General features: G+C 42.7%; 1 protein-coding gene across 1 annotated transcript in view; it reads left to right on the forward strand.

Moving 5' to 3' along the window:
* Window positions 1-21086, forward strand: part of HSD17B12 (hydroxysteroid 17-beta dehydrogenase 12) — a 148087-nt gene that overhangs the window by 83694 nt on the left and 43307 nt on the right. Inside the window, exon 4 of the mRNA XM_045825617.1 lies at window positions 14199-14306. Coding sequence (XP_045681573.1) covers window positions 14199-14306 — 108 coding nt within the window. The remainder of the gene's footprint in view (window positions 1-14198; window positions 14307-21086) is intronic.

Here is a 21086-nt window from a genome sequence, read left to right on the forward strand (position 1 = left end):
CTTAGCCCTAATAAAAATATGCGTGCACAGCAGCACCTCAGATAACATTGCTTCATTCACTGTCGTAACATTGAGGGAACGCTGTGGGAACTTCACTCTTTCATTTAAATTTTTTAACTTTTTATTGGTTTTAGAGAGAGGGAGGAAGGAGGAGGAGGAGGGAGAGAGAGAGAGAGAGAGAGAGAGAGAAACATTGATCTCTTGTTCCACGTATTGATGCATTATTGGTTGCTTCTCATACGTGCCCTGCCTGGGGATGGAATCGCAGTTCCATGCAATGGTCAGAGCGCATTGGGATGAAGCTCTGACCAACCGAGCCACCTGGCCACGGCCGCAACTTCACTCTCGTTTATATCAGTTAGCCTGCAGTAAAACTGGTTTCATTATACATCATTTCACTTAAAGTCTCAGAACCTATTGATGACATTAAGTGAGGATTTGTGTATAAAGAATATTTTGCTTGCAATTTTAGGGAGTTCAGGGACTACTGTAATAACTGCTTTGACCCAACCCATGTGTATTGACATTATGGTCTAATATCAATCTTATTTCAGCTATTGTTTTTGTGGGCAAATGGGATCCGCTTTTCAATATCTATTTGGTACACTTTCTGGAAATTCTTTGGGCAAAGAATGGCGTGGCTTATGTATCTTTAACATGAAACTCAACAACTAACCAAGAGCTTGTTCTGCCCTTAAAAAGCTCAAATGTTTATTTAGACTTTTATCTACCAAGTGAAGGCTATCAGTTAAGCTATTCCTTCCTAAACTAAGGCTTCATTTACAGTATTTTATCAGCCTTTATTATGCAATATGTATCAAGCACACTTGTGTGTTTAATTTCAAAGATGATGTACAGTGATCCAAGTTCTAGAAGAGAACCCCAGCGCCCACCTACTGCATCTTTGGCTCCTCTGTCAAAGCTGCTCAGACAGTGGCTCTGGGCTGGCACCTAGTTCCTCTGTGGGACGCTGCCCCATAGGTGCCTGTGCTGTATGCCTGTGACAGCAGAGGTTGGTTGCTGATGCCCGTAGTCTTTCCTGGGAGCAGCAATACCCAGTCACAACGAGCAAGCTTGGCACCAGGTCTTAGCTTCTAGATTCTGGTTTGTTTGTTTTTTTTTAAGATTTATTTTTTTTTAGAGAGGGAAGGGAGGGAGATAGAGAGAGAAAGAGAAACATCAATGTGCGGTTGCTGGGGGTCATGGCCTACAACCCAGGCATGTACCCTGACTGGGAATTGAACTTGTGACACTTTGGTTCGCAGCCCACGCTCAGTCCACTGAGCTGTGCTAGATTCTGTTTTTTAATAAAGGATTCAGGGCTCCTTGGAGAAATGTCTCATTTCAGGACTGGGACAGCGAAAATAGAAGATGAGCTTGGAATATGTCATGTCAGAATGCAAGAAAGTGGTCAAAGAAAAATGGGGGCATGTCAAAAAGACACAGAAGTCAGCTTAAAGGGATTCTGTCTCATGAACCAAATCTGGGCAAATTAAGTATTAAAATTAAAAGCATAGAAACAAATTATAATCTGTTAAATAAAATAGGAAACTATGAGCACATACTAATAATGACAAATAAATGCATAATAAGTAGAATTTTGATGAGGAGTGGGATTTTATGTAGTCTCAAAAGATCTCTCCACAAAATGCTAAAATATTTGTCAGACGTGCAGTGTTGGTATAATGGTGAGTGCAGGTGCCTTCCAAAAATATTTGTTAATTACAAAGGCAAAAATAGTAACTTCACAGTGGAAGAGCCTGGAAGATACCACCTTAGTAAAAGATCAAAGTTATCATCGGTAATGGGACATTTGAAAGGATGCAATGAGAAACACCATTTCTGTAGGAGGCATAACTTGAGCTAATCATGAGGACATTCTACAAAGTAATTGGTCAGTGATCTTGAAGGTGTCAACATCATAAAGGTCAAGAAAAATCTGAAGAACTGTTCCAGACTGAAAGACACTCAACAGACATGGCATGCAGTCAGTCTTGTTCAAGAATCACATGGCTGGTGATTCTGATTTGGATCCTTTTGCTATGAAGGACAGTGTTGGGACATTTGGTCAAATTCCAACATCCTCTGAGGAGTACAGGCAGGAATGTATCCATGTCAATTTCTTGATTTTGATGATTATATTATTTAGGGGACCATCTTTGTAGGTAATACACACTAAAGCAACATTCTTTTTTTTTTTTTACTTTTTTTTAAGATTTTATTTTTATTTTTGTTTTTTAGAGAGGGAAGGGAGGGCGGTAGAGAGAAAGAGAGAAACATTAATGTGCAGTTGCTGGGGGTTATGGCCTGCAACCCAGGCATGTACCCTGACTGGGAATCGAACCTGTGACACTTTGGTTCGCAGCCTGAGCTCAATCCACTGAGCTATGCCAGCCAGGGCTTAAAGCAACATTCTTAAACTTCTTAGTATTTGAAACCTTTTATACTTTTAAAAATTATTAAGGGTCCAGGGAGCTTTTATTTATGTGGGATACAGCTATCAATGTTTATTGTATTGGAAACTCAGACTTAGTAATTAAAAAATAACTATTTAAGTCTTTTAAAAGTAGTAACAATAAACCCATTAAATGTTAGCATTTTTAAGTAGGAAATATAACTATATGTTTCAAAACAAAACAAAATTTCATTGACGAGAGTACATTGTTCTACATTTTTGAAATCTCTTTAATATCTGAAGGCAGATTTGCATTCAGTCTGCTGTAATCCATTGTTTGGTTGAAGTATAAGAACAAAACCCGTATTTCCACGAATATGTAGTTGGAAAAGAAAATGATTTCAATGGTCCCCATAAGTAATTGTAGATACTCTTTGATACTACATCAAAACTCCTTAACCGCAGGTTTCTTAAGGTGAGTTGCAATATGGAATCTGATAACAGAACAATAACATTTTCATGCTCAGCCCTGTTAAACTCCACTTGCCTACCTTGTACCTTGAATAGGTCTTTTATCCGTCATGATCTGGGAACTTTCTGCATTGGCCATTGGGAAATATTGGTTCCTGACTTTTGCAGATCTTACACATGTTGACACAGTTATTAACAGTCACCCCCAATCTCCTCAGAAAGGTCTCTTTTTTCTCAAGCTCTTGATGGTAGATGAAACTTTTCCAAAATTATGATCTTCACTTAAAAGTTTGACTTTTATCATGGACAGCAACTATTGCTGCTTGGTTTTCTTGAAGTGACAGATTCACTCCTTCATTTCTTAGAAAACGTCTGCCAGATCTGAACAGTCAGTTTTTCTGTCGGTAGTTCTTTCCAGTAAAATGGCGCTGCGTGAGAAGAGTGCTAATTCAGCCCCTGACTCAATTGCGCGAATGTTCTCCTCAAGACAGCCATTGTATTAGGTGCACAGAAAACATGCTCCGTGCGTTACTTCCCCTTCGTTACACAGGACATTAAAGAGATGCACACTCAAGGTGGAGATTTCATAAAATTACTGATTTTACTGCCTCATCAAGGGGCGTTCTTAAACAAGATTGACTGATTATTTTTCTTTTTTTTTACTGCAAGTAAGTGCAGAATGCAGTGACTCCAGTGTAGTGAGGTGTGGCTGCTTTGGTTGGTGTCACGGCCCTGGCATGGTGCCATCATTGCACGTGTCAACACTCTGAAGCAGGCAGATAAGGACTTTGTGGGTTTTTTCTTTTTACTCTCATGGACCCTCGGGGTCATGGACCACACTTTGGGAGCCACTACCCTGGAATATTTCTGGACATCTTATTAGCAATGGAATCTGACACGGTTCAGGAAAAAAAGTTACTTGTACAGTATTTGCAACTTTTCTTTGCTTGGGATTATTTCAAAATGTCAAAAACTCAAATAAATGGTGGCCTTTTAAATGTTGAAAACGGAAATTTATGAAAATAAGCATTTGTAAGTTTCAGCAGTATACCAGAAAGCTCTTGTGCAGATTAAATGGCACAATGTCAGCCAAACTCTTGGCATCTAACTGATGCCCAGTACTTGGGGACTATAGTAGTGACTAATCCTCTTTAGTCTGTAGAACGTTAACTACATCCCTGTGCCTCTCACTGGTACCTCTGGGTTCATTAGGACATCCTCGATGGGGGTGATTTGTGTCAAGTTCTTCTTCTTCATTCTAAAAGTACAGGAAAAGGAGGCTCTAAACAAGCCTTTGTGCTTTTATTTTGTTTTAATATGTAAAAACTATGTACTTTTAACAATTTAAATGAAAAGGGCTGTTTTTGTGTGGAATTACATTGATCTTCAAAGTGTTATTTGCTGTAAAACTCATTTCAGTAGCTGATATTTTAAATTTCAGGGTAAACTTTTCAAAAGTTCCTAATTTTTTTTTTGTTTCTTAAACTGTTAAGCTTCCTTTTTTCTAAATACCAAAGTGAGAGACTCAAAGCCTGAAGAGAATATTTTTTTCCAGTGGCGAGATCTCACAAAACCAGAACAGAATCTCGTAAGAACAAAATGACAGGTTAAAATTAAAAGAGGTTACTTTAAAAAAAAAAGAGGAGCTTAATCAGCATATTTAGAAGAAATGTACTGTGTGAAATTTGACTTCTAATTAATTTTAGCTATCTTTCTCTTTGAAAGAAGAAGCGAGGAATCTTATAGAGGGTTACAAAAATATCTCTTCTGTTTTCCGGTTTGATTTTAGTCCACGGTTATCCTGCATGGAAAATCAGTCAACTCTGGTCCAAGTCTCATTGGTAGTAATTTCATGTTTCAAGCCGACAAAGAGAAGTAGTAAGCTACCTCAAGAAAAAAAAAATACCTGCTTTACTAAAATAACAGAGAAACAGTTTGTATGATAGAAAATAGGCTAAGCCACAACTACAGGAATATTGCCTTATATATGGAACTACAAAGACTGCTTTAGTTCTAACATATGATGGTTGATGAACCAGCTTTCTAAAGCAAATGGATGAAACCAGTGTCTTCTCTCTCCCGAAAGCCATGTGTCTGATCAGTGGGGAAACTCAGACGTCCCTCTGAGCTGGCCTGCCGCCCACTTCCACGGCTGCCTGTGTCTCCTGGGCCCTCTTCCCTCGTGGGACTCAGGTCACCACAATATGCTCCCCCAGCCACCATCACTTTCCGTAACAGGCCATGCGCTCTCCCTCCTGCCACTAGCATTTCTTTCCTAAAAACAAGTGTGATCTTGTCACTTCCTGCCTAGCGTAAAGCCTCTGCTGCGTATTCATGACACACAGGATGAAATGTAAACTTGTTACAGGGCCCCTTGCCTTGCTCATTCACATGGGACTCTGCTTAGAGGGGCCAGACTTGGCTGAATGCTCTGCCTTGCCATCTTGAAATTCTTTCTTTATTTTTCTGTTGATTGATTGTGTCTGTGTGTGTGTGTGTGGGGGGGGGGGGGAGAGAGAGAGAGAGAGAGAGAGAGAGAGAGAGAGAGAGAGAGAGGGAGATTGATTGATTTGTTGTTCCAGTTATTTGTGTATTCATTGGTTGCTTCTTGTATGTACCCTACCCAGGGAACAAAGCTACAACCTTTGCATATAGGGATGACGCTGTAACCAACCGAGCTACCCAGCCAGAGCTTGACATGCTTCATAATTTTTGAACAGAGGACCCGCCTTTTTATTAGGCCCCCACAATTATGTAGCTGGCCCTGCTTGTTATTTCGGTTCACACGACCTCTACCGGCTTCCTTCCGCAGAATGTTTCCTTTCCATTTCTCTCTTTGTACCACATACTGTATCCACGGGGATTCTTACCACACGCTGATCCTTCTCCTCAGTTTCTGCCTGTGCCTCCTTCTCCCCCTTCTCTGCACGGCCGATTCCTACTTAAGGACTCAATGCAAATGTTGCCTCCTAGTTAAAATCCCACTCTGCAAGTATGAACTACTGTCTCTTTGTGTGCTTTGTTCACATTTATTAAAGCAACAGTTGGGTTCACACCGAACTCCTTCACCTAAATATGACCTATTTGAGAGTATCTGCTATTTCCTCAGGGTAAAGTCTGACTCGTAGGCACTCCTCAGTGTGTACTTCTTGAATTCATTCAGTTGGAACTTAGTTCCTGAGCTCCCATAGTGTGCCGGGTAGTGTGAGCGCTGAGTGGGTAGTGGTGAAGAAAAAACCAGATGTGGGCCTGCCCTCATAGAGCTGAGAATTTAGGAAGCGAGGTGCTTTGCCCGGTTGCCGATGCCTGTGCCCCCAAATAAATGAATGAGTGTATACTAGGGTTTCGAGGGCCTGAGTTTAGGATGGGAGATACTCTGCCTTCTTGACTAGTGGCAGTGGCGGAATATTATAAGCACCCGAGAATCTTGCATTTGGGAGCTGTCCTCTGTTCATTTTGTGTCACTAAAGAGAAGGGTGGATGTCAGCAGGGTTCTATGCTTCTTCCAGCAAATCCGAGACACCACTGGTCGTGAAACAGCGAGGCACCTGATCAGCAGTAAGAAATAAGAATTGCCAGTGGGACTGGCATGCCATTAATTAGAAGGCATCCTGATTTCAGAGCGAAAAAGTGAATAAAAATGTGCCTCTTGGAGTAGATGAAACATAATTCAAAGGTTACTCACAAGCAAATTGAGTCAAAGGAATACTTGGACACCAAAGCTATGGCTAAAAATAGTATATCATGACCATTGAGTGTATCATGGATGAGACAGTAATAAACAAATTGCCTTTTAAAGTAGAGATGGATATGCATGGTCAACTTGAAAAAGGATGTGTGTCTGATGCAAAGAGAAAAGATTCAATGATAAAGATTACGTCTGTGTTATTCAGGAATAAATGACTACATGTTAGGCAGTCATCTTTGTAATCATTGGCAGATATAAGGAAACATCTGTAGAAGAGTCTGTAGTTTCTTAAAGTACATTCTCCTGTGCTATGATATGTCATCCTCATAAGAGCTGTGTAGGGTGGGTGTTATTTCTTGTACTAACAGAATTCCTGAAGGTTAAAAGACTTGAGTGAAGGGCCCTCGGCCAACAAGTGACTGAGCTGGCACCCAAGTCCAGGGCTTCTAAGTGCATGCCATGCTTTATCAGACAGACTATGTCTTGGTCAACTTGAGCCGTGATAACAAAATCATAGTGTGGGCATCTTAAACAGCAGGCATTTAGTTCTCACAGCTCTGGGGGCTGGGGGATCCCAGATCAAGGTCCTGGCAGGTTCAGTTCCTGGCAAGGGCCCACTTTCTGGCTTGCAGGTGGCGGTCTTCTCACTGTGTGCGCACACGGCCTTTCCTTGGTGCATGTGCGTGGGGAGAGAGAGCTCTTTATCTTCCTCTTATTGTGAGGACTCCAATTCCGTCATGGGGGCCTCACCCTCATGAACTCGTCTAAACCTAATTAGTTTCAAGGGCTCCACCTCCGAAAGCCATCGTATTCAGGGGCAGGCCTTCAACATGTCAATTGTAGGGAGACACAGACATTCAGTCCAGAACACTCTGCTTCCATAGTTTTAGCAACATCATCTTGGAATCCTAGCTGTAGTGATGTTAGGAATATTTTTGCATTATTCTCACCTCAAAAGTAAAATGTAGGTATTTCAATTGGCAGGCCTTTTTCCCCCCCCAGGTGTAGAAAATATGCATCCTTATTTGAAAATTCTTCAACGATGGCTTATCCAAGCATCTATAATACTTGAGCCAAGGCTGGAATTCAGGGCTTTCAAAAGAACAACTGGGTCCTATTCGTGCTCTACCAGCAGAACAAGTTCACATGGAATACGGTTTTTATTTTAGCACAGGAGGTTGTTTTAGTTAAATGGGTTTCAATGAATAAAACATAATAACCTTGGCTTAAAATAAAGAACTACTTGGTGTGGGATGGAATCCTGATGATACCATGGTAAATTTATGATTTGACTGAACATTGCCCTCTTCACGGGATTAAAATGATCATGGGTATATTTTCAGGATCAATGCAGAAAAGAAATGGACCATTATTTGTTTAGCATCTCTGACAATTACAGTATTTTACCATGTATAATGTGCATTCACGTTTTAGGCCCAAATTTTCAGGGAAAAAAGCTTTCCTTTTAATTTTGTTATTTATTTATTTATTTATTTATTTATTTATATTTAGATACTTCTCTTTTGTATTATAAAGGAATTTTAGCATTTATTTTTGAACATATTATGATACAAGAAATTTTATGTAACAAGTAACTACAAAACACAAGAGCAGATACAAGGTATTTCAGGTATTACCCATGTATAATTGCATGTCCTTATTTTTCCCTCCAAGAGTGAGCATTATACACGGCAAAATATGGTATAATTAAATGGACCTTTGAAAATGGAGTCAGATAAATTATTCCCTTCTAGGGCCCAGTCACCTTTATTCCAGAGCCACGTAAGAGGTGCTTTCCCTGTAGGGGGGGGGTGGGGGGGTGGGGGAGGCTGTCTCCCCACAAGGGGCAGGGAGTGGAGCGAGGTGAGGCCTGGGTGAAGCAATGAAAATAAGAGGGAAGTGGAGAGAATTTTCTGTTGTTTGTTTTCTCCTTAAATTTAGCAAAAGTGCAAAAGACTTGTACTTTTTACATCTCTGAATATTGTAAAACATGTTATATGAAGTAGAGGGAGTTTTAAAAACATGCAATACATGTAATAGTTATAAATTGGTTTTAATGAATTTAGGTTTAAGAAGATCAAATTGGTAGGCATTGGATAGAGTACTATTTCTCCTCGAGTCTCTGCTTCCTCCCTAAGTATCTATCTCAGGACTGGGTAAAGGGAGAGGGGTCCGTGACTAACGTGTCTTCAACCGTCATTTCCATGCCCCCGAGTTGAGCTCCCAGATGGTTTCTAAGGTTTCTGAAAATTTCTATTTTTACGAGATTGATTGTGTCCGTGTAGGACAGATGGAAGAACTGAGTTGTTTCTCAATTTATCTTAATGCTTTAAAATGCTTATAGTAAGTACCTTACGTTATGTTACGTCTCAGGCTCTGACCAGCACGTAGTTTTATTTTTATAGGGGAGAGTTCAGGAAGTATCTCGAAGGTGATCTTAGTAGGTTTGCCGTGTTGGCCTGGGTGTCTTTACTCGGTCAGCAAGCATTGGGGTGGCCTGTGCACCATGCCAAGCGTGGTGCCAGGTGCTGGGAAGACAAAGATCACGTAGAATGATAGGAAAGAGAGGCTCGTTGAATAAAGTAGTCCGGTAAGTATTCAACAGAATACTAAATACATACTACATGGAAGCTTGGGCTCTAGGAACACAGCCAAGAGAGGAAGTATCCACAGCTTAACCCTGGAGAAAACGGGAATCGTGAAAAGTCAGTCCACACAGGTGGTGACACCACTTGAATCTTAAATGGTGGAAGTTATAATGTGGAAAAGATGGGGAAGTGTACATGTAACAAACCCTCATAATGGATAGTACCTAAAGTTCAGGGGGGAAAACAGATTGTTTCTTTGGAGCAGATGTAGGGACAAATGAATTAATATATTATTGTTGGTTTTTATTAATAGGAAAATTGTAAATAATGCATGAGTTTATGTAGATTAGACCTTCTTTCTAGCATTCTCGGACCTAATATCCCCAGACACCCCGTGGAGAAAATGCAGAAAGTCTTTCTAAGATGCATAAACATTTTCTTAGAGGAAGAGATTTAAGGTATATCAATTTGTGGAGCGAAATGAAAATAATGATGGCCAGACCAGAAGCACGTTAAACAATTAAGGCCATTTGGAAAATGTTCTTGACTTTTTTAGGTTTGAACCTTAAAACTTCTTAGTTTTAATACTGAGAAGCATTTTGTCAGCACCTTGCAACTACTTACAGGTACAGCCCCTTTCCTGTCACTTCCAGACTTGACCCGGAACCACTTCAGAGTCCCCTCGGAGAAAAGCAGCAGCGAGGCTGCAGGCGTGGCGCACCTGGGCTCTCAGGCGATGGAGTGGCTCCAGGCAGTGAGGGCATCTGTCGTTGCGTGTCTCTGTGGTTATGCACAATATTTGTTCTCTCTGATCCCTCAAAGGTGATTGTATGGTTTTCAGTGGGCTAGCTGATGAAAAAGGGAAAAATGGAATCACCCACCCAGCTATTTCTTAGCTTCATTGCCTACTGTCTAAGCCAGAGTCGTTTCATTGCCTCCATTTCTGGCGGGTTGACTGCTTTGAACAGCTTATGGCAATTATTCAAGTTTTTTTGCTTCTGAATGTTTGGTTTTAGTCACTAGGCTGCGAGCAGCAGGCCAATCCCATCTCAGAACCATCTTGACCAGAAAAATGGGAGGGGGGCATGACTGCATTTTGCCACAACTGTACATAGCAGGACGCTAGCCCACTTAATTCCAAATACTGAATGGTTTAAACCAGTAGAAATAATCAGCAGCGTTGAGTGTCTTTGCGTAATGGTGTGTAGTATTCTAACAAGGAATTCTTTAGTTTTTTAATTTCTTTAAGAATTTATAACCACGAGATTATTACTGTGAGACGTTGAACAAATGGAGAGCCTGGAGGGAATGCTACATTTTCATTCTTCAAAAATGTAATTGAAATGTTTCATGCAGCCCCAATAAAAATTGAGACTATCCAAGTATAGCTAACCAATAAAGTTTTGAAAAAGAGTAATAATAGTGGAGACTTGTATTGCCAGAAATATTAACTTCTCTTAAAGCCAGAAGAGTTAAAACTGGGGTGTTATGAAAGAACAGAAAAGCAGTAAATGAGCAGACTGTGAGGGTGCCATCAGCACGCGGTGGGTACAAGCCATCTGAGGGCTCTGTCCTCCCGCCTCGGTCAGTCGCTGGATGTGGGTGTCCTGGCACAGGCATGGTCCTGTTTCGGGGGACTCTGAACCCGAGGCACACCCCGAAGGCTGATGTCACTCCGGTAGCTAGGGCAACCAGAGTTTTCGTAAAGGGACAAATGCGTGGCTCATTTCTTCCCATTGCAACCTCCAAATTCACTTGTGTATGTACCTTTTTCCTGCACCCTTGTAGGGTATTGACTTGAACTATCACAGCTCCTGCCCTGGGGACAGACTCGACAACAGAGGCTGGCATCCGCCGGGCCTTTGTGGTGGGCGAGGATCAGAGTGCGCGGAAGCACCTCTCCGGAGGCTTTGGGGAAGTTCTTCCCCGGCACCGGGCTGTTCCTGAGCCGTGGACTGGTGTCTCGCAAAGAGCCTGGGTTTGGGAGGTGTGACGGTGGAAATTACAGATATGCTGTGTTATGTGTATACTCTACTCCCTGCTGTTCCAGGTGCTTAATATACCTTGTGCTTGAAATTAGAGGATTCCTGCTCATCTGGTTGGACCACTGTTGGCAGGGTCAGGGGAGGGCTGACAGGCTGTGGGAAGGGGAAGATGCCTAAACTTTCTTCTCGGGTCCTGGGGAAGCCAGCTACCTCCCACCTCAGCCCTTTAGAATGCCCATCATTGTCCTCTTTGGATTGCTTGTGCCAGAGAGAGGCACCTCCTGCACTGTTTTTATGTACGTGCTGCTATTTCTGACTCACACAACTTGGTGGTGGCTGTAGGGGCAGTTTGTGGAGCCCTCAGAGCCCGTCCAGGGGCCTGGTCAGCAGAGGGCACACCATAATCCTTCCGGGGGAGTCTTCCTCACTGTAAAAGGGACGTATAACAGGGACACCCCATTTGTACCTCTGAACACTGCCGTCTGCATGGGACACTTGAAATGGCAGTGGCCCTCTTGAAACCAGGAGGGGAGCCAGCCTAAGGGAATCAAAGAGGCGGGCGGAACACTGTCCCTTGTGGCACTGTTGAACAACTGGACAAAACAGCCAAAGCCCTCATCTTCACCAAGCTCGTTCCTGGTGGGGATCGACGACGACAAACACGTGTGTTACAGAAGCACACAGTGTGGTAGAGGGGGGTCGGCGTGGCAGGAGGAACCAAAGCAGGGAAGGGGGACACGGGTGGTGAGGGGAGCAGTGCTGGCACTCTTTAAAGGGTGGCCAGGGGAGGCCTCTCTGAGAAGGTAACGTTCGCTTAAAGACCCAGCAGAGACAGGGGATGCGCGGCCGAGCATTCTGAGCTGAGGGAGCGGGAAGAGCAGAAGCTCTGAGTGTGTTTGGAGGACATTCTGCATTCCAAGAACGGCTAGGGGCCCTGTGCCTAGAGCTGGGAGCCTCTGAGGGGGTGAGCAGGTGGATGTGAGTTCACAGGGACTCGGGTTGCTGCCCTGGACTCTGGCTCGGGCTGTGAGTGAGACGGAGCTGTTGGAGGGTAGTGCAGAGGGGAGGCACGCGATCTGACCCACGTTAAAAAAGAGAGAGACCCCGGTGATGGTAAGAGAAAAATGGCAGCATTAGCTGAACTAGAACATGATTCACAGTAATCTAGGTGAAGTTCAAATTTTATTTATCCTGAAAAACTTGCGTGAGAAGCCAGCCATTTTGTTTATTTTAATGTGAACGCAAAGACAGAGCTTATTTGAGGGTTCTTTTTAAATAGCGTTCCTTCCAAAGGGTCTCTGGATTTTTTTTAGCCGCATATCTATACCAGACTCTCATGGAAGTGTATTCACCAAATCCTGTGAGATTTAAAAGAATAAATTTGAATCAGGGCTTGTGAAGTGGCTTTTATTACTAGAGAGAAATTCTCCCAGATGTCAGGATACTGTGCAGCGTGGCATCATTCCTTGCTTTTCTCAAAATAAAGAGATAAATTTGTCTTATTTCATTCTCGAATAAAATTTTACATTTAATGAAAGCTACCCCTCCACCTCTTGACTTTGTTCCCTTATGAATGTGGCTCTAACAAAGGCAGAGTTCTGTGCTTACTAAGTGGTAAATCGTGTGCATCGTTGATGGTGAGACAGGTTGGACCAGCTGTTGTGAAGTGGCAGCTCTGCGTCTGTCTGGCTCTCAGTTGCACAATCATGTACACTAACTCACTTTTATTGGAAGAGGAAGTATACCTTTAACACCGGATAAGGTACTTTCCATGTCAGTTAGTGTCCTCTCTAGTTTATTCATTGATTCCCACCTACGGTCAATACTTTTCATTGAGTCTAACTAAACGCCACACCTCTTATGAACCAAATCTTTAGTGTTAAATATAAATCCTTTCGGATCAAGAGTGGAAACCTCCTTTGTGGATTAACACTGCATACTCTATGATGAGCCACCACTCATCATAGGGGAAATGGGGAAAACTTTATTTTTGGAAGCTGGATTTTAAAATTAACTCTTTTGAATTCTCATCAAGTTCCAAATGCAGGCATTCGTGGCCCACTGACCATCACTGAGTGAAGTGAGTGGGGTCAGGTGAAGAAAGGGGAGACAGACACTTACGGGTGGCCTCCCGTGTGCCTGTAGAGGATCCTTGAGCCTCACACCAGCTTGGGTAGTATCCCCTTCATTTTCACAAGGGGATGCTGAACCTCACAGGGATGGAGATGGGACGGGCTCAAATGGGATATGTGATGGGCTCAAAGAGGGTGATGTGACTAGCTCAAATTCATTTGGCAAATAAGTGTGGAAATGAAATTGGTACCCACGTCTGGGTGGCCTCACAGTCTGTGCCACCTTCTCAGAGGCGCTTACCAGGGCAGGCAGGCATAGTAGACCTTATCGTGGCCTCAGATGAGTTGTGTCTCTCCAGGGTCTCATTCATCAACCTGTTATCCCCAGGAGCTCAGTTTGGACTCGAATGGACTTGTGCAAAGTAGAACCCTGAAGTCTTTCTTGTGTCACATTGTAGCTCTATTAGTTTTATGCGGATTTTTAAATGTGGTGACTATTAACTGCTGACCAAGCTCCTCATTTCCAATATGATTATATTGATTTTGTTTTTATTTTAATAAGATGGACTTTTGCTTTCATATTTCACACTTCAAAATATTTCACAACACAAAGGCATATATTCCTGAGATTATAAAGTATTGGATTGTCGTTAAAATCACAAAACAGTGATATATAAAGAGTGTATAACATTATGCTATGAATCGTGTTTTATCATTTGTCCCTAAGGATCAAAGAGGTAGCCATTATTGCTTTTCGGAAGGGGAACTGATTGAGGGACCTTCAGCCAGCTTCGTGACCATGCCGGGATGTTTATTGCAGAACTGTTGTGTTGCTTCTCTGTCCTCTCTCAGAGGGTCTCATGAGGGCTCACAACTATCCTGTTCTAAATTTTATATCAAATTGGGGATAAAAAAAGTTTGAAAGGATAATGCTGTCAAATGCTTCATTGCTGTCTATTAATTTCCTTCCTCTCTCCCCACTTGTGCTTTTTTCCCCAGGAGAGAAGTTCAAAGTGGAAACAAGGACCATTGCCGTTGACTTTGCCTCCGAAGATATTTATGATAAAATTAAAACAAGCTTGGCGGGTCTTAACATTGGCGTTTTAGGTTCGTATCTTTGCCACATTTATAGATTCTTCTTGCATTATTGTTTGGCTTTTGCTATGATCGTATGTTTTCTTTTCAGAGGTTTGGTGTTCCGTTGGTAAAATGGCTAGTGTGATGAATATTGTCTGATTAATGTAATTGATTATTAGATGATATTCATCTATTGTACTTGAATCTTTGTGTTTTCCATTATATTTTAATGGCTACTCTGCTTTTGGTTGCTTTCCCTACCTGCTTTATTTCCAGTCTCTCGTTCTCTGTATATATTTATAGTTGTAGCATAATAACCCTTTAAGGTAGAGGATGCTGACCCGTATTTACAGATGAGAAGTGAAGGCCTAGAAAAGGGGTTCTTGGCGTTTTGTTGCTTGTCACCCCCTCCTCTACAGGAGCCTTTTAAGACTTGTTTTTCCCTTAATCTTTCTCCATGAAATTTTAATACCACAGATACACTGTATATGTCATTTAGGTATGGATATCTGTGCGTTGTGCATTGAAAGAATAAGATCTCATACTCCCTACCCCCAAACCAATGTTTTGTCCCCTTGGGGGAGATACCACCCCAGCTGAAGGCGTGGCTTAGAGAATCTAGGGACTCGCCTAAGGTCACATGAAGACTGAACGGTACAACTGGTATTCAGCCCTCTGTTTTCTTTTTTTTAATCTAAGTCTACTACTCCCTTTTGTTACACCTCAGCTACCTTGCTCTTAATCACCAAAAACCAGTGATTTTCTTAGATTTGGAAGTATTATACCTTGTTGTGAAAAAGATTCACCAGGTTTTAAGGGAAGGAAAAGGGCTTTGAAAAGCTGTCCAACATCCTCTGAGACATTTCTAGGAAGAAACAGGGTGTGCGGTTCAGAGAGACTTTCCTTCGCTTACCCTCTTTATCTCACTACCTGAACTGGTGTGAACCTGGTGATTGCCATGGTTTTCTTTGTTGAGCTGTAAACGGAGGAGAAACAAAGAGGAAAGCTTTAAAGAATGTTTTCTAACATTTCTTTATTTTAAGATCCACCTCCTTTACTCATACTATAAAAGGATAATCTTTTATATAATTTCTTGAAAAGGCAATTTAAAAACAAGTTAAACATGTGTAGCCCTATGTAGTGCCCTTGGACCTGAGATTCACCCTGGCTTAGACATGCCATCTGTCTGCAGCTCCTGCCTGGGCCGTGTCCCACATCGCCCTGCCCCACCTGCCCACACTGTGTCTCTCCGACTTACAGGAGAGCCAGCAGCAAAATATGAATGAAGACGCAGGTCTGGTTTTTGCCGTGTTCTTTTAATACTTACAATATTGCCTGGAGTCTTTCACAGTTCCTCTTAGACCTTCCCTTCGGCCTGGAATACCTGCAGTGCCACTCACGTCTGTAAATTCTTGACCCTTTTAAACTTCCAAAGCGGCAGCAGCTGTAACCTGTTGCCATGTCCATCCCGGCCCCTCCCAAGCAGGCAGGCACAGCGGGAAGTCCGGCTTCGGCAGAGACAGGGGTGCGGAGCCCCAGTGATAGGAGACTTACTTTCAGCTTGTGTTTTGGAGAAGGAAACTTTCTTTCAGAAGTAGTTCAGCTAAAAAACAATTGTTTTTAGCTTTCCATATGTATTAGCTGCTTTTTACTGGGTCACTTTGAAACTCGAGGTGCTTAGGAAGGATGCCGCCAAAGATGGAAACTACTGGGCATCTGGTTGCTGTAGGACTGCAGGATTGCTTCCCGACTCAGTATGCAGAAAGTGTACAGTCCGAGTTGAGGCCCAATAGCCAGGTCTGTTCAGGGTGAGCGCACAGGGCACAGGGTTGCCAAGCGTGTTGCCCCCACTCCTGGAATCCTAGGGCTTGTGGGAGTATGCAAGCAGTGATATTTAGACACAAGGATTGATATTTTCCCAGGCCACGCATGCTAATGTAACCAATGTTTTTGTAGTCCACCTCCTTAGGAAATTGCATCCTGGGAGTTAGCAGGTTATACCCCCATTCATTCATTCATTCATTCATGAACTGAAGATACAACCATGAGCAAAAAACACCTGATTTTATGCAGTGTAATGTTCGAATAGGAAAGATAACATTTTAAAGTTATACCATAATTAAACAGTTCCGATTGAATACTTTTTGAGATACATATGTACACACAACTTTAATTTCTAGTTGGTTACAGATTAATAATAAAAGTAATTCCAGGTAATATTGAATATTTACCATATTTTTCAGATCATAAGACGCACCTAGGTTTTAGAGGAGGAAAATAGGGAAAAAATTTTGAAGCACAAAATGTGGTAAAATATTTAATAACATAAATACCATGATATTTCACCAATGTAAATGTAAACAGAACTCAGCAGCAGCATTAACAACTATTATTTCTCCCAAATGGGGGGGGTGGTTCGTCTTATAATCCAAAAAATACGGTACATAATCCTTTAAAATTTATAGCAGCACTCTCACATACATTATCTTATTAACTGGCTATCTGTTTAGTTTTCTTCCTATTCTGCTACACCGTCTCCTTAATTACAAGTTTTGCATAATTATTACTGGCAGTTGTTAGCAGATACCTTATACTTATATCGCATCATAATTTTAGTTTGTCAAGGTTTTTGAGGGAATTATTAAAACATCTTCATGAGCTAATTTTATCTTATTGCTAGGCCATAATTCAATCTGACTTAGAGTTCTTTCTCTAGTGTGGGGATAGTACTTGGGTGGGGAGGTCTGATGTTTATATTTTCTTTTTCCTATGGTTACCTGGGTCTGTAGCCCCTTTACCTTCCTCTTCTCTCTCCCATCCACGTCCAGGTCACACATACCCCCACCTCTGTCTGGTAAGGGGAAAATAATCTTATTTTCCTACCTCTTCTGCATAATGTCAGCCTCCGCCTTATAACATTGCCTAAAATAATAAATGTATGGGTTGATTTCTGATGAGATCTAGCAATCCATATTAAGTCACAGGAAGGCATCTTTTTCCCTACCAAATATTAACAAAACTAGTAATAATAAAGAGAAAAATAAATCACCATGGTGCATTCCATTTGTTTAAATAGCATTAACTACCAAAGTATAGTCAGTGATTAGTAAAGAAAATTAATATTGTATGAACTACCAAGGAAAATGCTAAAGCCCTTTGTCATGAGAGAAACATTAAGTTTTCAATACGATAAGTGGAAAGAAAACAGCCATGAATTGTGTGAATTGATACCGAAAGGTCACCACAAGTTGATCAGACTCTAAATGCCTGAGGTTGAGAAGTTGGATTCTCAACTCTGTTATGTAAAATATGTAAGCATCTGCTGTCTTCTTTCAGGCAAATGCCAAGAAGCACAGGGTGGAGAAAGCTAAAAAATTGTAGCTCTTCAGACAAAATGACATCAGTATTGCTTCAAATAAGCAAACAGTTCCTTAACAAAATGTGCCGACTGTAAGGCCTCCTTGACTCCTCAAGAGACTAGCTCGTGGGCTCCATGTCGGTTTGGAGCACTGTGCAGGACGCACTGCCGGAGACGCAGTTTACCGCGGCCGAAGGGCTGGCCTTGGACGTAAGCGTGCCACAGATAGCACTTTCCAGATCCCCCCACTGTGGCTCTTCAACTTTTAAAAGGTGACATTCTTTGTTCTAGGATTAAAAATAGAAGGACCCTCCTGGAGAAGAAGTATAGTGACTTAGTTTGTGATTCACTTAAAAAAAGTCGGCCCTAGCTTTATTCAAACTTTTAAAGCATCCCGACCTAGACTGAGAATTTCCGTGCCCAAGGCCGCCACGGCCTTCTCCTGCCGTGTGGTCATGGTTTACAAGTGGTAGAAACGAGAGAGTCAGCTGATCCAGAAAATGTGACTTGTGGTGCTGCTGTGGTGGCTCAGTGTGTTCAGGCTTGTTTGTTACTATTAAGAAACAAAATTTAACCCAGTAAATTTGAAGCTCTGACTGGCCCCGTGAAGTGATTCAGGAATCAGGCAGTATCCCATCCAGCAACTAGAAGGGCACTCGGAGGGGTTGTACAAAATGGAAGGTTTTTGTAGGAGCCAGTGCGGGGCGAGGGAACTAATAACAAAAGAAAAGAAACTATTGTATCTCGGTTTATATTAAGTTTTTAAAGCTTCTTAACAAAAGACCCAAGAGTATTATCAGCTTCTTGAGGGAAAGGCCTGGTTAGCTTCCAAATGGCAAACTCCCAGGTAATTAATTGGGTTGGGACCCAGAGACGGCTTCCTTATGGTTCCGCCCTGGAGTGTCAAAGGGAGAAGAAACAGGTGTCGGTCTAGGAGAGGGAGCCGCAGGGCTGCAGGGCTGGGCTGATTCCCCGGGGCTCCCGGGGAGGAAGGACACGAACACACCAGCAAGTCACGCAGCTTCCCAGCCTCCATTGCTGAAGGAAGTTACCAGTAGGCGTTGCTGCTTCTTCAGGAGGTTTAGAAATGTGTAAGGCTTCAGATGATCTTCTTGCCATTCTCAGGAACTTGACTAATTAGAATTTTAGTTTAAAATTGCTTTCTTTTGAAATGTCAGTAGCTCTGAAAGAACCAATGACATCTTCATTTATATCTTACTGGGATTAAGTCCATTCCGTTTATTACCTGTCTACTTGCTGGATCCGTCAGCCTGAGGAAATGACTGTTTTAGTGAGTGAGAGACATGGAGACATCATTTTGGAATAGAAGAGCACAGGTTTGCTATAGCGGTGGGTGCTGAGGGGGAGTGCTGAGAGGAGGCAGAATAGAAGGGCCCAAAAAAAAAAAAGTTAAGAGAGCCCCAAAGATCAACTTCATACTTTTGGAAGTAATCTTCTTCTCCACCCACCCACTTTTCTTTTCCTCCCAGCAGCCCAGGTATAAAATGGTTCAGACCCATGAGAGGGCAGGGGCTATTACTGGCCAGGTCACAGAGGAAAGGGTTGTAGGAGATGCCAGGAGGGTAGTTTCCTGAAATGGGCGAGATCTGATGTTTGTGCCTTCTAAAACTTCCCTCCTATAACGTAATGAAATTCTGTCCCTAACCACCCAGAGTTGGCGTAGACGCCATCCGTTCTGGGGCACAGCCCCTAACAGTACTGCTGTAACTTCAGCTGCTGACTGCAAGTTTGGGGCTCCCCAGGCCACCTGCACTTCTGACAAATGGACTACGAAGTTGCGATTTGCTGGAAATGTTTACAGAGCGTAGAAAAACAGTTGTAGTATGCAGGGTACCAATGAAGGCCAGTCCAGTGCAGGGACACGTGGGGCGCGATCTGAGAGGGTTCGAGCACAGAGCTTCCGTGTGCCCTCCCTGTGCATCAGGACTCATCGCATGTCCCGCACACAGATGTGTTCATCCGCCAGACGCCCCGCTGAGCGTCAGTGTCCGGTTTGACTGGGGCTCCATGGTGTAGGCATGAAGTATTTCTCCAGTGATTGAACTCCATGTGCAGCCCTCCCCCGCCCCTTTCTAGAGGTTGGGCTGGCTCAGAGCCCCCACCCTCCTTACACAGTTGGTCTTTCTGGTCCTCCGACCCGGTCGAATCATCTCTTGGGTGGGATAAACTCGGGTGTGGCCCACAGGCCCACCATGATAACAAAGACCCTCCTGTACCCTGGAAATCCCAAAGGTTTCAGCCTCCAGCCTATGAATCTGGGACAAAGACCAGATGAGTTATTATACAGCACCTCGACGTTCCTATTTGTGGATTGATTGATTTAATCAATAGGATGCTGATTCATTCGACAAGTAAAAGGTGAAAGATTTATCCTATCTGAAGAGAAGCCAGAGTATCCACAAGGATAATTACAGAGATACAGCAGGAAATAAAACGGATACTGTTCCTGCTCTCATGGAAGACAGCCATGGAACAAGTAACTGGCAACCTGTCGCTGGTCGTGAAGGAGTGTGTGACCGGGAAAGCTGAGCGTGTTAGATAGAGGTGTTCTCTCTGAGAAAGGGATGTCGAAGTTGGGACCTGAAGGCTGAACGACTCTGGGGGAGGACCTGTGGGAAGCATTTCTAGGTAGAAAAGCAGTCTGTTCAGAAGCCCGGATGGGAGACTTGTAAACCTAGCGCAGGGATTGCCAAGGGGAAGTGGCTGGAGTGTGGAGATTAAGCAGGGCCGGATCTCAAGACGTTTAGAAAACCAGGTTTATTCATGTCTGGACTTTACTGGAAGGACACTGCTATAGACATTGTAGACTTTTAAGCAGTAAATTTTGACATCAAGAATTTTAGAGAGATCATTCTGACTCCCAAGGTGAAGAGGGCAAGCATCGATAGAAAGAGACCAGTAAGTCTATCTCAGCAATGAAACATAATATGGTGATGGGTTATATTAGAATGACAGTAGTGGGGATGGATAGAAGTGGATTGATTAGAGGGATGTTTAGCAAACAGAAACAGGACCAGTTTCTGAAGAAGGTCTTCATCAGAGGTCTTGTCTGCCAGGAGTGAAGAATAGCAATAATAGTGGTTAGTTTTGAATTGTTATCACCCACATTCATTAAACATTTTTAAAAATATGCCAGGCACCATCCTAATGAGCCTCATTTAATCCTCAACAATTCTATGAGGTAACTAATTGGTATTTCCATGCCTGTTTTACGGACAGAATTTAAATGCATTGTCCAGGATGATACAGTTAGTAATTAAGCAACTTCCAGGTTCTGGCTTGAGCAAGTGGATGCTATTTCCCGGCGACAGAAAACCCTGGGTCAGGAGCAAATTCTTTAGAGAAAAATGACGGTTTCACTTTGGGATCTGTTAGCCTCGGAGCGGGCCCTGAGAAATCCAAGTGGGAGACACACGTAGACACTGGGATCT

This window comes from Phyllostomus hastatus, unplaced genomic scaffold (assembly GCF_019186645.2).
Source record: "Phyllostomus hastatus isolate PE091 unplaced genomic scaffold, TTU_PhHast_1.1 phas_scaffold_585, whole genome shotgun sequence".
Lineage (NCBI taxonomy): Eukaryota > Metazoa > Chordata > Mammalia > Chiroptera > Phyllostomidae > Phyllostomus > Phyllostomus hastatus.